Source organism: Anarhichas minor, unplaced genomic scaffold (assembly GCF_050575085.1).
Source record: "Anarhichas minor isolate MPS153535 unplaced genomic scaffold, ASM5057508v1 ptg000003l, whole genome shotgun sequence".
Taxonomy (NCBI): Eukaryota; Metazoa; Chordata; class Actinopteri; order Perciformes; family Anarhichadidae; genus Anarhichas; species Anarhichas minor.
The window spans coordinates 3,599,230-3,616,830 of NW_027466449.1; the positions used below are offsets into that span (position 1 = coordinate 3,599,230).

The 17,601-nt window shown below is 43.6% G+C and overlaps 1 protein-coding gene across 5 annotated transcripts; it reads left to right on the forward strand.

The window, feature by feature from the left end:
* The first annotated feature begins 2,667 nt into the window (after positions 1-2,667).
* mbd6 (methyl-CpG binding domain protein 6) lies at positions 2,668-17,551 on the forward strand. 5 transcript variants are annotated; one of them, XM_076094216.1, is made up of 13 exons: positions 2,668-2,892; positions 3,847-4,058; positions 4,797-4,936; positions 5,715-5,817; positions 6,509-6,680; positions 8,240-10,585; positions 11,067-12,067; positions 12,498-12,606; positions 12,776-12,921; positions 13,415-14,182; positions 14,372-14,424; positions 14,571-14,637; positions 15,697-17,551. In XM_076094216.1, exons 3-13 carry the CDS (start codon positions 4,821-4,823, stop codon positions 15,766-15,768), a joined length of 4,953 nt encoding a protein of 1,650 aa, XP_075950331.1. In that variant the 5' UTR covers positions 2,668-2,892; positions 3,847-4,058; positions 4,797-4,820; the 3' UTR covers positions 15,769-17,551. The 5 variants fall into 5 exon arrangements, with proteins under 5 accessions (XP_075950331.1, XP_075950339.1, XP_075950337.1 ...); XM_076094224.1 differs by having other exon boundaries at positions 3,867-4,058; XM_076094222.1 differs by lacking the exon at positions 2,668-2,892 and adding an exon at positions 2,944-3,266.
* Positions 17,552-17,601: the final 50 nt, after the last annotated feature.

Genomic DNA, 17,601 nt, shown 5'->3' on the forward strand with positions numbered 1-17,601 from the left:
TCATGCAGATCAGCGGGATAATGGATTAACCTTTATTTAATTAGATAAAACCAATTGATATAAAATCTCTTTAACAATGATGATCTGGCCAAGAAGGTGGCAAAGTTAAACGTTGAGTGCATGTTGAATTCATACATACAATAAAAACAAAACAATAAATTACAGAATAAAAACTAGTCCACACATCAACAGAAGAGGATAAATAGACACAGATAGTGTATAATCGTACGATTAAAAAAGGCATCAAGACATGACAAAATTGTTACCGACTGTTACAAGAACAGTATGTGGTTAAAACTTCTGTTAACGTTTGTTTAAAACTGGTTTGAGAGATGTGGGAAGTAGACTCCCATATTAAAGAACTAAACTTCTGTCTTTTTTCTATTAATCCTCAAATAATGTGCCTACAAGTCTGTGTTTAACTATGTCAATTGTTATATGGCATGGTTGGTAAAAAAAGTACCACTAGTCAAATGTGCATATTTCTAAGTGTTCATTGAGACGCAACGGAATGAAATAACATTGTATTTAGCGTGACACCCAGTCAAAATGCATAAAATGAATTTTGGCTCTATATTTTATCATCTTTTTTTTTTCTAGAAGAGGATAATGACTTAAAAAAAGTAGCATTTCATGTGATGTTTGTGATGTGGAAACTAGATTAGCACAGTGTTGTTAGAAACACGGCACATACAATGACGCAAACGGGATGTATTCTTGTGTCTGTATTAACCAAAAAAAGTTACATCAAGCTATGCACTGGCAGAGACACACACTGTACAAGTGCCCTTGTCCACTTTTACCCAAACTATTTTAGGGTTGTGAAATTCAATCTCATCACAGCTAAATGTGGGTGCCTCTGCCAGTCAGGGAAAGAAGAGCAAAATTCTCAAAAGTATGACGGCAATAAAAATCTGTTTTTGTGAATAGGCAAAAACGTTCTAAATATTGCTGGTTATTCAACTAGTATTTCAAAGCTTTATGTTACTACCTTGCTGAAATGAAATTGATTAAACTGACTCGCATGCTTTTGTCATGTAAACACATTTTGTAATGGAATAACTCAAACTTCAAACTGGAACATACCTTTTGTCAAGATTCACGCAGCTCAGAGAAGAAACAACAACATCCAGTGTGGGTAAATCTCTCTGTGAACGAGTCCTTCACCTGCTGCCGATGACTGGAGCGCTAGACAACCAGTGGGTCTGAAACCAGCCGACCAATGTGCCTCCTCACTGGTGGCCCTCAGAATTATGTGTCAACTTTCACAAAGTCTGGGCCCTTTGTTTATTCCCTTTATAGTTTTTTTTATGTGATTTCCAAGGTGATTTGAGGCTCTGGTGAGACACTTATGTCTTGTTTTTGTGTACTTTTGTATGATTTTGTGCATGCTTATATGTGTGTTGGTGTGCGTGCTAGGCTGAGCACTCATGAGTCAAGCTGATTGTTTGCAACAGCTGGGGACCTCAGTGTGAGTGCCGATGACGAAGAGAAATCAGATACTTTTCTCTCCCTCTGTCTCCATACTGCTCACTTTCCTTATACTTTTATCGATTGGAGACCAAAAACAATGCGCAAACCTGTGTGTCACCTTTTTGTTGAACTTTTTATTTGATCATTTACATCACTGTTTAAGTCCCAGTGACCCTGACGGTGGTCTTTAGAGGTTTTAGGGGGGTCATTGGGTCTTAAAAAAATCAAAAAAACAAATGTTTATATTTGTTAGGAGCATAAAATTGCCCCACAAATGTTGTGTGTTTACAACTAATGATTCACTTGAAAGTTGAAGGTTTGTCCTGGTGGTGGTGCTAGAGGGAACATTATCAGGTCACCAAAATCAGGTCCAGATTAACCAGCCAGGGGTCTCGGGTCAAACATGAGCTGTGGGCCTTTCCTTAAAATTAACACCCCTTTTCCCCACCTTCTGTGCAGTGTGTATGAATTAGTTAATGACTAGAAATTACATTTTGGTGACTTAATAAGGTGCACATATATTTAGGAATTTGCACCATGTAAGATCAGTATAAACTGAATTGATACAGGCTACTTATTTACTCAGTCTTGAGGGCCCCGTCTACAAGAGTATTGATTCAGATGTCACTTTAAGGCCTTTATTATTTCAGTTTATATTGTGCTTCAATTGTAGGCCTACATACAGCATCACCAAACACATTTGTAAATAATCTAATGACTGCAGACTAATTGCCATGTGGTGAACCTGAAGGCTCTGGGCTCCCTCACTGTTGGGGGCCAGGCAGTTGCCTGCTTTGCTAAATTGTCTATTTCAGTCTTCAGTCTTTAACCAAAATCATAGTATGCCCAGACACCAACAAACACACAAACAAGGCAATAACTTTACTGCCTCGACAGACTTTTCTATATAAATCAAAATGAATTTAGCCTATGCATGGTGGAATTATTTGGGATAATCAGGGAATGAAGGAGCGCTCTTAGAAGCAGAGATGAATATGATATGCATTAATAAATAGAACACTTTAAAAACATGGGTATATAATTGGGTATGTCGTATGACCAATTATTGTGAACAGCAGGCGCGTATCACGGGCCTGTTGTTATTCTGTCCTCTATCAAGGAGCTCTGCATTGATCTGTCTGGAACACTACAAAGGTCCCGTTGCATGTTGGGTACAATACTCCCTGAGCGCTGAATGCGCATGCGCAACAGAAAACTCCATTATTTTTTTTGCTCGGAATCTGTAAAAAAAAAAAACAGTGGGAAACTGTGAATTTGGGATTACATGGATCGCTAATGGTTGTCGGAATACAATTGAATGCTAGACGGTTTAGCAAAACAGAGACCAAAACAGCGGCTGGATAAGTGTGCACCGGGAGCGGGACATCCTTCAGTCTTGTTGGGACCCTACAGAATCAAGTAAATTCAGTCAGTTAGCTCTGCTAGCCTAGCTGGTAGCGTTAGCCCCCAAACCCCAGGCGCAGTAAAATGAAGCGTTATTGCCCTTTGTTTTTAAATCGGACTGGCAGACGTTACATAAACGCTGAGCGCTGATTGATCGCGTTAATACGCGGGTTGAATCATGGTGTTCTTATATTTTACGGTTATTTATTAAAGTATCGGCCGTTTTCAAAACATTCTCTGGTTAGTCCGTTAGCTAACCAGCTAACTCTTGATTCTCCCGCGAGCCAGAAAAGCGAAGACTCTAAAACTTCGCCAACACAGAGAGGTTGACGCAGAGAAAAGATTGATAGGTCCTGCTAACATTAACGTTAGCTAACGGCTGTCAATAAGTAAGTGCAATCTGACCAAATTCAAAGAGTTTTTATTTACAAATCAGTATTGTGTCTCGCTCGTTTCTTGTAACCGTAGCTAACGAGCAAGAGTTTTACATCGGAGTGTTTTGTGCGCCTGACAGCTGTCACGACAACATAATACAAAGTAGGGTAGCTTACTAGCTTAGCTGTTAGCCTAGCTGCTAGCCTGCCTTGTATCAGTCGTGTAGTTGGTGAGATGTTGCACCATGGCTGCATACTGCAGATCTGTCGACTAAGCGCAACTACGATTTACACCAAGATTGTATTTTAAGTTACTTTCATGTTGCTTGCTTGTTAGCTTGTATGTTGTTTGTTGCAAGGGCAGCTGCTCATTTTGTAACGTTAGCTAAACATCCACTAAACCACGGGCCTATCCAAACACACCCTCCCACTTCAAAGTAGCCGCAGCTTGCTGTGAAGTTGTATTCCTTTTGAGAGAGCAATGCATCCGATGTGATCCTTTTCTTTTATAAATACGCTTTGATCTCATCACTTGCAGGGACTAGTTTAGTCGTCCCTGTCACATTACATAATACACCTCCACCTTTCCTTACAGGCTCTTTATCTTCATCCTAGACCCTACTCTGATGTGAACTGAACCGTTTCATCTACAAGAAGCATCCTCTAAATTCAGGATCTGCCCGTCCAGGTGTTTTGAGCATCAAGTCAGGTTTTACTGGCAGTCTGTGTGCTTCTTACCCACCAGTATGTACATTGGACAGTGGATACCCTAGCCGAAACGGATCCTGGCTTCTCAAAGATGACAAGGTACGCTTAATGTGCTTCAGTTGTTCTATTTTTGGTTACTTTAACCTGACATCAAATCTGTTTTTCGTTTGCTGTGGCCTCACCACATGTGTTTATACCATATTTTGGGTTAAAAATGTTAGAGACCACACTCGCTTGAATTGTCAGGACCACACAAAATAAAGAAGTAAGTGTTAGCCACTTTGCCAGACCTCTTTGAGGACAGATGGTAAGTAGAGTCTCAGTAATTTACATTGACTGGCATAGTGCAATACATTTAATTAGCAGCCCTTATTGTATAGCATCCTTCAATATTCTGGTAAACCTAGGCTGACGTCATCATGGTCACACTGTAGTATTTGATGTTTTGTAGTCAGATGAATGTGGCCCACACATTTAGCATGCAGGTTATAACACTGATATCCTGAAGAATTCCCAGCAAAGACATTTGTTCATCCATTTTATGCATGCATCCATGTGTTAACTTATTTAGAGACTCACAGTGAGGTGCGACAAAGGACACTGATAGATTTTTCAAAGTATTAATAATAACTAGTATTATTATTAGTATTCTTGTGATCCTTTTGGCCATACAAATACATTTGCCTTGACTATTTTAAAGCTCTGGTAAAGTGATTATTGAATTGTGATACCGACTATACATTTTGTTTTGAATAATCCTGTCCCCTGGGGTCTTTAAACAAATTTCACTTGCATGTAAAGAAAAGATGTATCAACACTTTTGCTGCTTTTCCCAAGGTGCTGGCAGGCCGCAGCTACAAAATGATGGGAGGCAGTGAGACTGTCAGCGGGGACAAGGACGGGGTCCACACCACTGCAATACACGTCCCCATCGGCTGGCAGAGGAGAGTGGAGGGCGGGCAGGTGATCTATGTCAGGTAGGTTGGTCCAGTTGAACAGAAAGCATATGCAGACTTATTGCTGATGTTTATTCATATTTGAAGACAGTGATTTAATGTGACTGCTTATTAATGTATACATACATACATGCATGGATGAATGTTAATGTATGTGTATCATTTAATCTGGAGAAACAGGAATGCTGGTTTTGCACCACATTTTATTTTGAACAGTGGCTTGGATCTTTTTAAGTGTAGAAAATATGAAATTGTTTCCGACCTGTGGTTCTCTGAAGACGGTTCTTTGTACTATTTAAGCCAGTGAAATGGAGAGAAGCGTGGCTGATGTACAAGCACCAATGAGCTTGATAATATAATGTATAAACAGCTTATACACATGTGGGCTATTACCTAGATTTGTGATCAGTTAAGTCCGACTAGATGACTTGGAGACAGGAAACTGTGATCACATTCAAATAAACTCCTATGGTTTGTAATTATGTTTTCACCGCTTCAGATGTGGGCTGCAGAATCTGTTCTTTTTACTAAACTTTGTTCAATTTTAAAGATTTTTCTTCTCTTGTAATACTTAATGTATGCTGAACGTTTTGGGGTGGCATCACATAATCTGTGTTAATTAAGATTTCCCAGATCTAAGAGAGGATTTTATTTACATTTCTAAATTCTAAATTGTTACCTGGGCTAAAATGGGTGTGCTGAGCTTTGCAACTTAAAACTTAGTTTTTCTTTGAACATATCTTTGTTCGTATATATTTTGAGTTTTCTGTTACAGTTTGTCCCTGTCTTCTGTTTATAGTCCCAGTGGCATTGCTCTATGCTCTCTGGACGAGGTCAAGACCTATCTGTTGACTGATGGCACCTGCAAATGTGGTCTTGAGTGCCCGCTCATCGTCAATAAGGTAAAACCATTTTGTGTGTGGTCAGGGTGGGCACAGACGAAATACATTCAGTATACAGTATGTCCAGATATTATCTGGACTTTTGAGTTTTTCGATGTAGTAAGTCTGTGACACTTGAATGTGAACTTGTATTTATAAAAGCATGGTGATGACTTCTGAGCCTCTTCATACTCACTTGACCACTGTGGTGGGTTAGCGTCGTTTGTTCGGACACGCAGGATGTCAATACATGCTGCTTTGTTTATCGCAATGTGTTTTGATATTGCGGTAGAAAACATCTCTTATAAACAAGCTTCAAATATCAGGCATTGTGTTTGAATATCACTTCAGTGAGTTTGACTCAAGTTTACAGTTTTCTTTTATGCCAAGAGTCTGTACTCATTGGCAGCACTGGAAGATGCAGGCATGTGACATCCCCACACGTGTTGGATTAAATATCTATGACTAACTTTTTGAATTAAGTTTGTCCAACTGTGTAGAATCATGGCTGACCTTTTCTTCATAAAACATGTGAGTGCACTTTGTCTGCAATAAGCAACAATCTTTGTGTGCATATTATAAGTGTAAAAATACCCTCACTGGTGCCCTTAACGGTCATACGTTTGATGAAATGTTTAGCAAAGATCTTGCTCAGATTTCTCTCATTATGCAAAGAGTTCTCTCCAATCCTCTTTTATCTGGTGTCCTGCAGGTTTTCAGCTTCACTGTGGGAGTGAAGGTGGAGCAGCACAGCCAGCCATTAGGCAAAGCAGAGCAGGACATGACCAAACTGTGTAACCACCGCAGGAAAGTGGTAGCAATGGCTGCTCTGTGTCGGAGTATGCAGGCCTCACAGCTGCCCTTCGCCAACCTTCATCATCCAGGTAAAGTTTGACTCCTGTACCTGTGTACTATTCAAACATAAACTAATCTATTAATAGCTTTTCTATACAAATTTCTACTGATTTCCTAAACGGATACTAATCAGCATCATCACTATTGTTAAGTTTTCTCCAGTTCAGGTGTGTTAGATTGATTTACATAGTTTTGATATTGGGTTGAGTGTGCTGTGTGTGTAGTACTCGCCTCATGTAGAGGGCTCTTATGGGACTATGAGCTCACAAGTCCCGCAGCACCAACACAAATTCACTCTGTGTGGGAGCGCTTTGTCAGTGTCAACATTGTGATGGGATGAATTGGAGATAATATATAATTTATGAGAGGCTGTTATTATTGGGCTTAACCATGCATGTAAATTAGTGGATCATAAAACTCTTCTCCTGTCAATTTAAACACGGATTGGTTGTTTACAATGTAACATTATCAGAGATAGGCGACTAAAAAAGCATAAATGCCGATGTCCTGATCGCATATTTTACTGAATGTCGGCGGATAATGATCGTCAGGAAAACTTTATTTCACACTGTGATGGTTAACGTTAAACTGTGTTATTAATCTGCGGTTCACATGCGTGCCGAACCGTGAGGGGGGGGGATCCGTACGGATCCCGGATCAACAGTGGTCCGTTACACCACTAATGAAAATTCATTGTCCTTCAGTAAACCACATGCCTTCAGAGGACAGATTCAGATGTTTCCGTTTAGTTTCTCCCTCGCTGTCTTGTCTCCCATTTCCTTTCTCTCTCTCTCTCTCTCCTTGGAAGTCGTACACTTAATCATCTGGTTTGTGTCTCTGATATGGTAATCAACATTAGATACCTGAAAAATGGTGACATGCTCCATATCCATGTTTGAATACACTTTTATGGATTTAGCTTGAAGCAATAGGAACTGAAAGAGCTAAATGTGTCTTATTTCCCTGTAAAAAGGGCCAGAAACATTTTGGATGTTGTGTGTGATCCGAATCCCTACAGGAGTAGGAGGGAGTGGGATGGGGTATCTTGTCAGAGCAGTCAGTGATGGTTGGAAATCCTGCGGGACCAAGTGGGTGTGGGATTAAAACAACGAGTGCTGGTCAGTGCAGCAGCTGTCAGCCACGCGGAATTAAAAGAAGACAGAAGATATTCAGCAAAAAGGATTAGGGGGCGTTTCGTGGACACTTTGTTTGCTTAAATTTGTTACTGCAGTTTATACCTAACAATATATTTGAACAGGTCCATAGTTTTACGGTGCTCAGCAGAATAGTACTGTCTTTGTGGTCCTGTCAATCCGTCTTCATCTGTATTTATATTTTGACAAAATGCATGTCAACTGCCTTTTAATTATTTGGTTGTTTTGTCCATAATGTGCTTTCAGTGAACACACATCCACCATAGTGCACATAAGTGTTAAAATATCAAAGTATCGTTACTGAATATTTGAAACGGTTTCAATCAGAATTTAAATTCTCAGTATTTAGTTTATAGACTGTATGCAAGATCTGCTTTGAAAGCAGGGAAACCAACTTCACCATAACCCATATGTGTCTGTGTGTCCACTTTCAGACATGAGCAGCGGAGTGGACAGCCATAATCCAAAGCGAATACTTGTGGATCGGGAAGAAGAGGACCGTAGCATTTACCATCCCAAACTCCATCCGGTCCCAGCTCGACCCCACAGCAACCTCCATATCAACCCTTCTGCCAGCCCCAAATCCTCCCACCACTTTATTTACCCGTACAATGGTTCCTCCCTTGTCCTTCACACAGGCACAAACTCTCACCAACCCCTAGATGCTTTTAGACGGCTTCAAAATCCTCCTCCTATTCCTGCCTCCTCCAGCTCCTCCTCCACCTCCTCATTCCCAGCGTACAGCCCTGCCCAGAGATCACCTCGCACCCCCACATCTCAAGGTCAAAGAACTCCGAAAACCCCAGAGACTCCGGGTTCTCCTCGGCTAGGGCCCCTCTCTACGCCTCCCCCCTCTTCCCCTATGAGCATGGGCGGAGGAGGAAGAGGAGCACAGACGCACGCTCATCATCCTCATGGTGTCATTGTGGGAGGCTCCCCCCTCTCTCCGTCTCCCTCCCTCTCTCCCTCTGTTCATAACATGAACTGTGTGTCTCCTCACCAGCGGTCCCACCACCCTTCAGCCTCTCCTTCCCCTCTCTCTGATCAGGGAGGAGGACTGATGGGAAGTAACTTGCCTCAGAGGAGGAAATCCACCTCTTCCTCTCCACACTCCCCTCTCCCCGGTTGCTCACCAAACCCCAGCCCCCACTTCCCTAAGTACAAGCTGGAAGACATATTGGAGCAGTTTAAGAACTCAGGCAACAGCAACACTAATAACCACCACCTCCTAGTCCCTACGAACCTTTCCTTACTGACCAACCAAAGCAGTAGCAACCCTAATGCTCCCTCCTCAAAGCCCTCAAAGAGTACCATGAGTCCGATTCCACCAGGTTTTGGGTTGAACTCCGCAGGGACTTCTAGTTTACCTCTGGGGCCGTTTCTGAATCAACATCACAGCCATCAGGGAAAGCTGTCGAACCCAACTTCTTTCCCTGCGAGTAGCCTGCTCTCTGCGGCTGCCAAGGCTCAGCTGGCTAACCAGATAACCCAAGGCCAGGGCTCAAAGGTGGCCAGCAACCTGGTGAGCTTGCCCGCCTCTCTGGAGGTTCTGAAAGACGGACAGCAGCAGTCATCCAAGGTAACAAACAGCACTTTACATAGTAGCCACCCTCCCTCCTCCAAAGCTTCTACTAGGCCTCCCCATTCCTCCCTTGCAGCAGCCTCTGTCCTTTTCCCCCCATCCCACTCGCTGGCCCAGTCCCTGGCTTCCTCCTTGCCCCACCTACCTCCCACAACAGAGCGCAATGCGTCGCACAGGAAGAGGCAACGGCGATCTCCCACAGTGCTCAGCATTGTAAGAGACACCCAGCAGCTGGCTAATGGGCCGCAGAAGACCCCACCAGGAGACACAGTTATCAACCTGTCCTCCTCTTCCTCTTCCTTCCCCACCTCCTCGCACTCCTCCTCTACCTCAGCTGTGCAGAACCAGAATGCTGTCATGTTAGAAAACCATCATCATCATCTTCTCCCCGGGCAGACGCCAAGGCTCCCTGTTTCTCGACAGATGGCACACCTTTCCAGGCCTCCTCGACAAACTGAGGCTCTGGATTTCACTACAGGCCTGACACATGCACCTCTTGGCTTGGATCCTCCAACTCAGCCTCTGTCTGCTCTGTTGCGCCTGCTCAGTGTGCAGAACGCGCAGGCCTCAGCATCCAGCTCTGCTTCAGCTCAGCCAGGATCTGTTTCTCATGAAGGAGGTGGACACACTAATAAGCAGAGCCCCAGACGGTCGCCCTCTTCTCCCGCCTCTCATTCTAACGTCAGGCACTCACAGACTCGGTCGCCGTGCCGAACCAGTAACACTAATCCTCTACCGTCGGCGCTTCAGCCGCTTTCTCCTCCCCCGACTTCCTCCCAGTTCAGATCGGTGCAGTCTCCAACGCGTCCTCAGTCTACTAAATCAAGTCCTCTACTGAGACATTCAACACTGCCCAACTCCAATTTAGCTTTACACAACAGCTGCAGCCCATCTCGGCATACGTTCCAGACTCCAGACAAGCATCAAGCAACTGAGAATCACATTCCTACAGTTGACTCTGTTTCGCAGGAACGGTCACCACAGGGCACAGAGATTGGTAGTAACAGCATCAATTCATCAGTGGACCTGAGTCATTCTCAAGGCTGTGTTTCTATATCCAGCTCCCCGAAGCCTCTTGATCTTAGCAACCATGTCCTGGCCCTTCTCGCAGCATCTTCCACCGTACCACAGGGGGAGGGCAGCTCCTCTGACCATACCACTGATGTTGTGATGTCTTCTCAAGGAAATCCCGCTGCAGGTGAAGATATTTTAAGTCTGAAGTGTGCTTTTTTTTGTCTTGAACATACAACCATAATATTCGAATACATATTGATGTAACATGGCTTGTAGAGCTTTGCAATATGCTGAAAATGCACCCACATAGACATCAAGATACTCTCTCAACTTTAGCTCATTTAAGTCTGTTTTATATGAACTGTGTCATGAGCTCTCCCTTTTTTAAATCAGGCTTTATGGATGATCGTAGCTCTTAGGATGGTTGAGGGCAAGGGATACACATCTGTACTCATGGTTCACCCTCTTTGGGTATTGACGTGTGTGCACGTGTTTATTGGTGTGCTTTTGCTATCTTGTAAATGTAAAGCTAAGTATTACGTACCAGAGTCAACCACCAGATAAAACACAGCAAACTGCCCAGCTCAGGACCCCTTGTGTATAATGTCTTTACTGATTGATAAGTCAGCCTGAACAGATGTAAATGATTCATGTCTCTCCCACAGGGCCAGATGAGTCTAGATGTGTGGACCCGAAGGGCTCCATAGCGACCAAACCTCCAGTAGCCACGAGCCCTAGGCCAGCTATCTCCTCTCGTCTCGGGGATAATCACAGTCCTCATACACCTTCAGCTGTGGGTGACTCAACCTCTCCCTTACCTCTGGCAGAGGCCTTCCCCTTCATGAACCAAGAGCAGCTGCTTCAGTTGCTGTCATCCACAGGAGGTCTACCATCCCTCCTGGACCCAGCAGTCCTAGCTTCATTGCCCCTAGGGGGGCTGTGGTTGGGAGGGCTACATGCACAGATACATCCCGCCACTGCACCACAACAGACTCTTGCAGAGCAGCAGCAATCGGAGCAGCAGCAGCAGTTACTGATACACCAACAAGAGACACAGCAGCAGAACCAGGATCAACAACAGAAGCAGTTAAACAACAATCCTCTGTTTCCCTTGTTGCCTTTGTTGAGCGGCGCACAAGGAGAGCTGCCTCTGAACCTTTTGGGCCTGCTGAATCCACTCCCACCTTCAGCCTCAACCCCAGGACAGGAAGCTGATTTAGGGCTCACAGAAAAAGCTAGCCTTCAGGCTCTGATCATGGCCTCCTTGTTACTCGGGCAACATCAGGGGCCTTTGTTACCTCTGTCTGGGCTGGGTCAGTTGAGCCAGGTGAGCTTAGACGTTCCTCTCCAGCAGTCACAACACATCACCACCACATTGGAAGGCCTCACCTTGGATAAGACCTCTGGTCTCCTGGATCCTTCAGCCCTATCGGGCGCAGGGCTCTTGGAGGTCGCCCAAGGCCTTCTCTCTCTTCCCCCAGGAGCTGAGGGCACCATCCAGGCCCTACAGTCTCTGCTCCTTTCTGCCTCTCTTCCTCATCCCCACGCAGCCTTCCTGCCCCTCAGCCCTGCCTTGCTCTCTGCTGCCCTGAGTTCTGCCGAGCTCCACCCGTCTCCCCACACCCAATTAGCTTCTGCACAGCAAACCCAACATACCCAACCTCAGGTAGGCTCCCCTACCTCCTATAGTTATTTCCTCTGAGCTCGCCATAGTTTCCCGAGAAAAACCTATGAGTTAATTTCCTTGACTGCTCCATTGTTTCTCCCTGTGTTAGTTTAACTTATTTTCCTCACAAACCCATCAACCGTTTTCCTTTACAGCTAAAATATGGTTTTCGCTAAATTATTTTCAAATGAAGGCCTCTTCCTTTTTAGGGTTGGTTACAGCCCGTCTATCTTAATGTGCTGCAGGTGTGAATGCACATTTTTAATTTTGCATTTATACAAATGTAAAGAATTTGTCTGTGTCTTGCCAGTCTGCATTTCTCTGACCCTATCTCTACCTTTTTTATTTTTGTCTTTGTTTCAAGCTTTTGTAATTTGTTTTCCTGAAACTAAACTCCTCTTCGGTCCTCTACTGTACTCTATTCTCAAAGGTACCGACTGATGCTGGTCTTGACACCCTCATCCCCCTCTGTCTGCAAGGCAAAGACAACCCCATCCTCCAACAATTACTGCCCACTCTGCTTAACTCTGCTGTATTAGGTGAGTTGGTGTAACACTTCTTTCTAAAGAATACACTCTGTATGTTTGGAATCAATTAAATTATACCAGCAAAAACTACCAACAGTTGTCAGTATTAATGCTTGAAACATTGCAGATAGTCTGTATCAGTAAGCCATTAAATCAGTGCAACTATGACAAATCTTTGTAGGAGATCTTTCTGGCATCACAGGACTCCACAACTTGTTGGGGATTGGAGCAGGTTCTATCCTCCTACCTTCAGTCCAGACCTCTGCTTTGGGCATGCCTCTGCTGCAGGGTCCTGATGGAGCTATCAACTTGCTTAACAACCTACAGGTAGGTACCTGGCCTGTAGCTCAGTGGATAAACCATTCAGGGGACAGCTTCTCATCTTTAGCCGGCGCTGACTGTTGCTATTGCCGGTTAAAATAACTAACATCACCAGTGGCAGGCTTTACAGCTGTTGCTACCTCCATTTTATTCTGTGAGTAACTAGATGATGGACATATATCATACTTGGCTTTTGACGGGTTAAAGTGCTCGCTCAGCTGGTCTGTGCACTCCGCTCTGTAACACCACTTTACAACCGCGAGTGGACTGAGAGTCCAACAGAGTGAGACGTCTTCTCTTTATCGGATTGCGTCACATCTGTTTTAGGAGTCCCATTCTCCCAGTTAACTTGTATTTAATTTGTATTTATACGCTATAAACTAAATAGTTTTGAACCCGGACTTTTAAGTATTTGGATCAAGTAGCTAATGAAAAAAACACCGTCTACAGCTGTGATTTCAATGATTGCCTGAACCTTTTTTATTTATTTTTCCTCCAGCTAAACCTTGCACCACCCTCAGAAGGAGACAAGCCAATGTCATTGCAGGAAACACAAAGTCCTGCCCCACAGGAAGACATTCCAGCCAGTCAGATGGCTCCCGAAGTAGTACCCAGTCCTGTTCCAGCTCCAGTTTCAGCCCCGGCCCGAGAACACAGCCCACCCCCACAGCGGGTATCTGAGGGCAGGTCTGTTATCGATCCTTACACCTCTTTCATGGACACGATTTATACCTCCTTCCTTCAAGTCAGTGCTAAAGAGCAGGAAGGCAGGGCCCACATGGGGCCGTCTGACCCCACATCACCCTTCTGTGCCTTACCACCGGTTTCTTTCCCCGTGGAACACCATACCCCGTCCACCCCTGTTCAAACTCTGCCCTGGGCAAGTGCCCCAATCTCCCTCAGCCCACGTCGGGCCTGTTCCCTCCGCAACCCAGACTTATCCCGACTCAGCTTGGAAGCAGCAGCCCATTCCCCAGCCCAAGGGACGCCCAAACCCACTGACGATGGGCCTACGTCACCTTTACAAAGGAAACCGGTGATGGTAGAGGGACACACCCACCCAGAGCCTCCTCTGCCATCCATGTACTTTGAGGAGGCTAAGACGGACTGCACAGGGCCTGCTGCGGCTGTGTGCCCCTATGTGGAGGCGGGGGTAGACAGGCAGGGGCATCTTCCCCATGTGGGGTACCTCAGTCCCAGGGATGGATGCAGTGGGAGGCCCAATGAGGAGACCGCTGGGACGCTGCTGCGCACCGAACAGGGAAGGGTGAGTGCCTGGGTCTCCATGATTCTTTTAAACTTGAAAACAAGATTTTATATCACAAAGTGGGACTGCATAACTATCCTGCTGAGACACCAGAATGTAGCACGGTATGGACCAAAGACTATAAAAGAGGAATGTGGCGTTGTGATTAACTCGAATGACTGCATTTTTACAATGATTTTTACCTCTCAGGATCAAGCGGGAGCAGTGGGTGGAGCCAGAAGAGGAAGGAAAAGGAAACAAACGTAAGTGTTCTTGTTTTCCAATGACATTCCTAGTGGTGTCGGTCTTGAGACCGTGCACTGTGATGAATCAAAGATGTTGCATAATGACTGTATCAGGTATATTTTGGTGTATTGTGTGTTAATGTGTTTCTTACTTTGCCTATCAGGCTACAGAATGTGTTGGAAGACTTCAGAGACATGGATGCTACAGCACTAGAGGAAACCAAGGCCACGGTAAGACTCTGATGTATTGGTTTAATTATCAGAAGAACTAGTTCTCTATTTGGCCTACCTCTCACTTTTTATTACCTTAAAATATGTTCTGTTTCTTCTCCAGTTGTTGTTCACTACAGTGTTACTGGTACTTTCCAACAGTCTGGATTCTTTTATCCATGTTATCGCCTGACTCAATGACTTTTCCTCCAGCATGACCATGAGGTTCGCATTTGTGGTTTTGAATGAAATGTCTTCTCAAGCGTTGAATGGATTATCATGGAATTTGGTCCAGGCATTCATGTTCCCCTTCAGGAGGAATTGTTATAATGTTGGTGATCCCTTATTTTTTCATTTAGCGCCATCATCAGGACAACATTTTTTTTTAAATCTGTTCCATACTTTGGTATTTGACCAAATGCCTGCAGAACATTTCATCAGCCAAGAGATCATGAACATGGTAAACATACCTGCTAAGCATTAGTATGTCAGCATTGTTATTGTGAGCATGCTGACGTTGGCATTTAGAGTACCAAGAGTATTTTCCACATCATCAAATGGCTGCTTTAACTCCCTTTGTATGATTCAAATACACAAGTAACAGAGAAAGTGTTTTCATTTGCGTGCTTTGCTTGTATCACAGCAATTCCAGCGCAGCACAAACAAATGTCATTAAAAAAAAAATGCCATAGAAAATCTTTTCAAGAGATAAAAAACTAAATAACATTCAAGCAAAAAACAGCATTTGAGAAAACAATCCTTTTTAGGTGAGCTTTTAATAATACCACATTATCTTCGTCAGTAGATTGAGCTGCCGGGTTGTCATACCATTGTATGTAAAAAATTTTAGGACTTCTTGTCCATGTTGACTCAGAAGTTAGAGGGTTAGTATTCTGTCTCGTACGCCGTACTCTTACAACCCTGTGAAGAAAACAAAATGCTAGATGTGAAGAGGAATCTTTTTGTTCCGTACTGGGAATGATGGTGCAGTTCTGACTGCGGTGGCAAAGTCATTCCATCACACAGAGGGAAGGAGATAATGCTGATGTGACTGGAATTTCTGTCTCTGTCCCGCTCCAGACAGCACTGCTGAAGCCCGAGAGGTCGGTCCGCGGCAGGAGGCGACGAGGCGCCAGGTCTCAGAGGCAGTGATCGGTGGAGGGAGCTGGAAGTCACAGCTGTTCACCAATCAAAGGCGGCCAGGCGTCTCACTTTCCCCCTCCATCTCTCCAACATCTTCACCAATGTTTAGACCCGTCGTTTTTTTTTAGTTCAACTGCACTAATATTATGCCGTTATCATTGTTATGGCAACCGCTATGAAAAACACATAGGAGAGAGATCTAGTCTGAAATGTTAATTTATAAAAATGTGTAAAAAAAACAAACAAATTGAAGAGAAATTGTGTGGATACTCTTTCACTTAGTTCTTCTCTTAGGGTCTAGTTCACGAAATAATGGTTGCTTGACATTGTGATCAGAGATCTGTTAAATATGGTTGTTGTTAGAATTATATCAATGAGAAAACACACAAGAAACAAGAGTAGTGTTTTCTTCTCATCAGTGTACAACTGAGTCAGGATGAAGCCCAACTACTTGAACGATGCTCTCTGTTGAAAGTGTGTCTGTACGTGTGTGGATGTGTGTGTGTGTGTGTGTGTGTGTGTCTTTTTATGCGTCCGAGTGTGTGTTGGACAACGGTGCTACAGCTGAGCCCCTCACTGTCCGACCGTTGGTGGAAGTCATTCTCATTGAACGGGGCCCTCAAAGGGTTCTCTGCAGAGACACACGGTGGTTGTATTTCAAGGAAATGTATTGAAGGGTTATCAGAAGGTGCTGCAAGAGAATATAAGAAGGAACAGACTTGAGTTTTCTTTTCTGTCAAAGTATAGAATATCTTTTATATGGGACAAGCCAAGGAAATAATGTTCACCTTATCAGGTTTCATGAGTCCGTTTACATCAGCCACACAGAAAGTACCGCTTTAACATAATTCCATGTGTCCCGTGAGATGCTCCCTCGTGGTCACCAATAATGTTCTGAACTGAGAAAACATTATTTTAAAGTTTCTTTTGTAGAACTTTTGACTCGTGTCATGAAACGCGTCGGGATACCCCGACATGTTCACAGAGTGAATCTGACAACATCCGTTTTTTTTTTTTTTTTTTTTTACGTTTGCAAGGTCCACAATAAATGTGGAACAACTCAGAAAAACTTTGAGCGTCATTTGTCGCTTTTCGGCAAACCCACTTGCACTTCACATGCTGTCATTTGTCACGGTGAAGAATTTCACAAAGCTGTGGTGTGATGGAGACCATTTAGTATCCATTGATCTCACACCTCACCCGAACGTCCACTCCTCAGCGGGGAGATAAATGTCTGGAAAAGATATTGAATATTTGCAGGAATCCCGAGGTCATACAAATGACAGAACAGTATGTCATTTGATTGGTTGAATGAACGGCTGGATAACTGAAACACAGTGAACGATGACGTCTTGCGTAGATCTTTTGAGTCTGTGTATTACTGTGGATTTGGAGTCATTTCTTCCCTCTGTCTCCTCATGTCACTGTTTGAGCTCTCCTCCACACACTGCCCTGCCCCAAGAGTACTGGCATCTCTTGCTGTATTTAAAAAAAAAAAAAAGAATAAAGAAAGTGAAAAAGAAAGCAGATTATGCAATTTCTACACTTGGAGATTTGTACATATGTACAGTTAATGTGTTTTATTTTGATTTTATATTGTTAGAGAAAGAGACAAGAGAGAAAACAATGAATTGTGAATTTTTCTGGGAATTGTAATTAAGTATTTTTCTCATTCTACCCCTTGCTTTCAATACTTATGTTTAAAAAAGACGATTAAATTGTGGACTGTAGCTTTCTTTTTTTATATGGGAGTCTTTTTTTATTTAATATTAAACTATTTACAGAAAATGTACCTTGTGTTGATTTCTCGAGTGAAAAAATGTTTATAGGTATATCCGGATT

Bases quoted from the DNA above. Each gene is read 5' to 3' on its own strand.
- mbd6 (XM_076094216.1), top strand. From the start codon at position 4,821: ATGATGGGAGGCAGTGAGACTGTCAGCGGGGACAAGGACGGGGTCCAC. The intron at 5,818-6,508 runs GTAAAACCATTT...GGTGTCCTGCAG, and splicing joins GCCCGCTCATCGTCAATAAG to GTTTTCAGCTTCACTGTGGG. The intron at 12,068-12,497 runs GTAGGCTCCCCT...CTATTCTCAAAG, and splicing joins CCCAACATACCCAACCTCAG to GTACCGACTGATGCTGGTCT.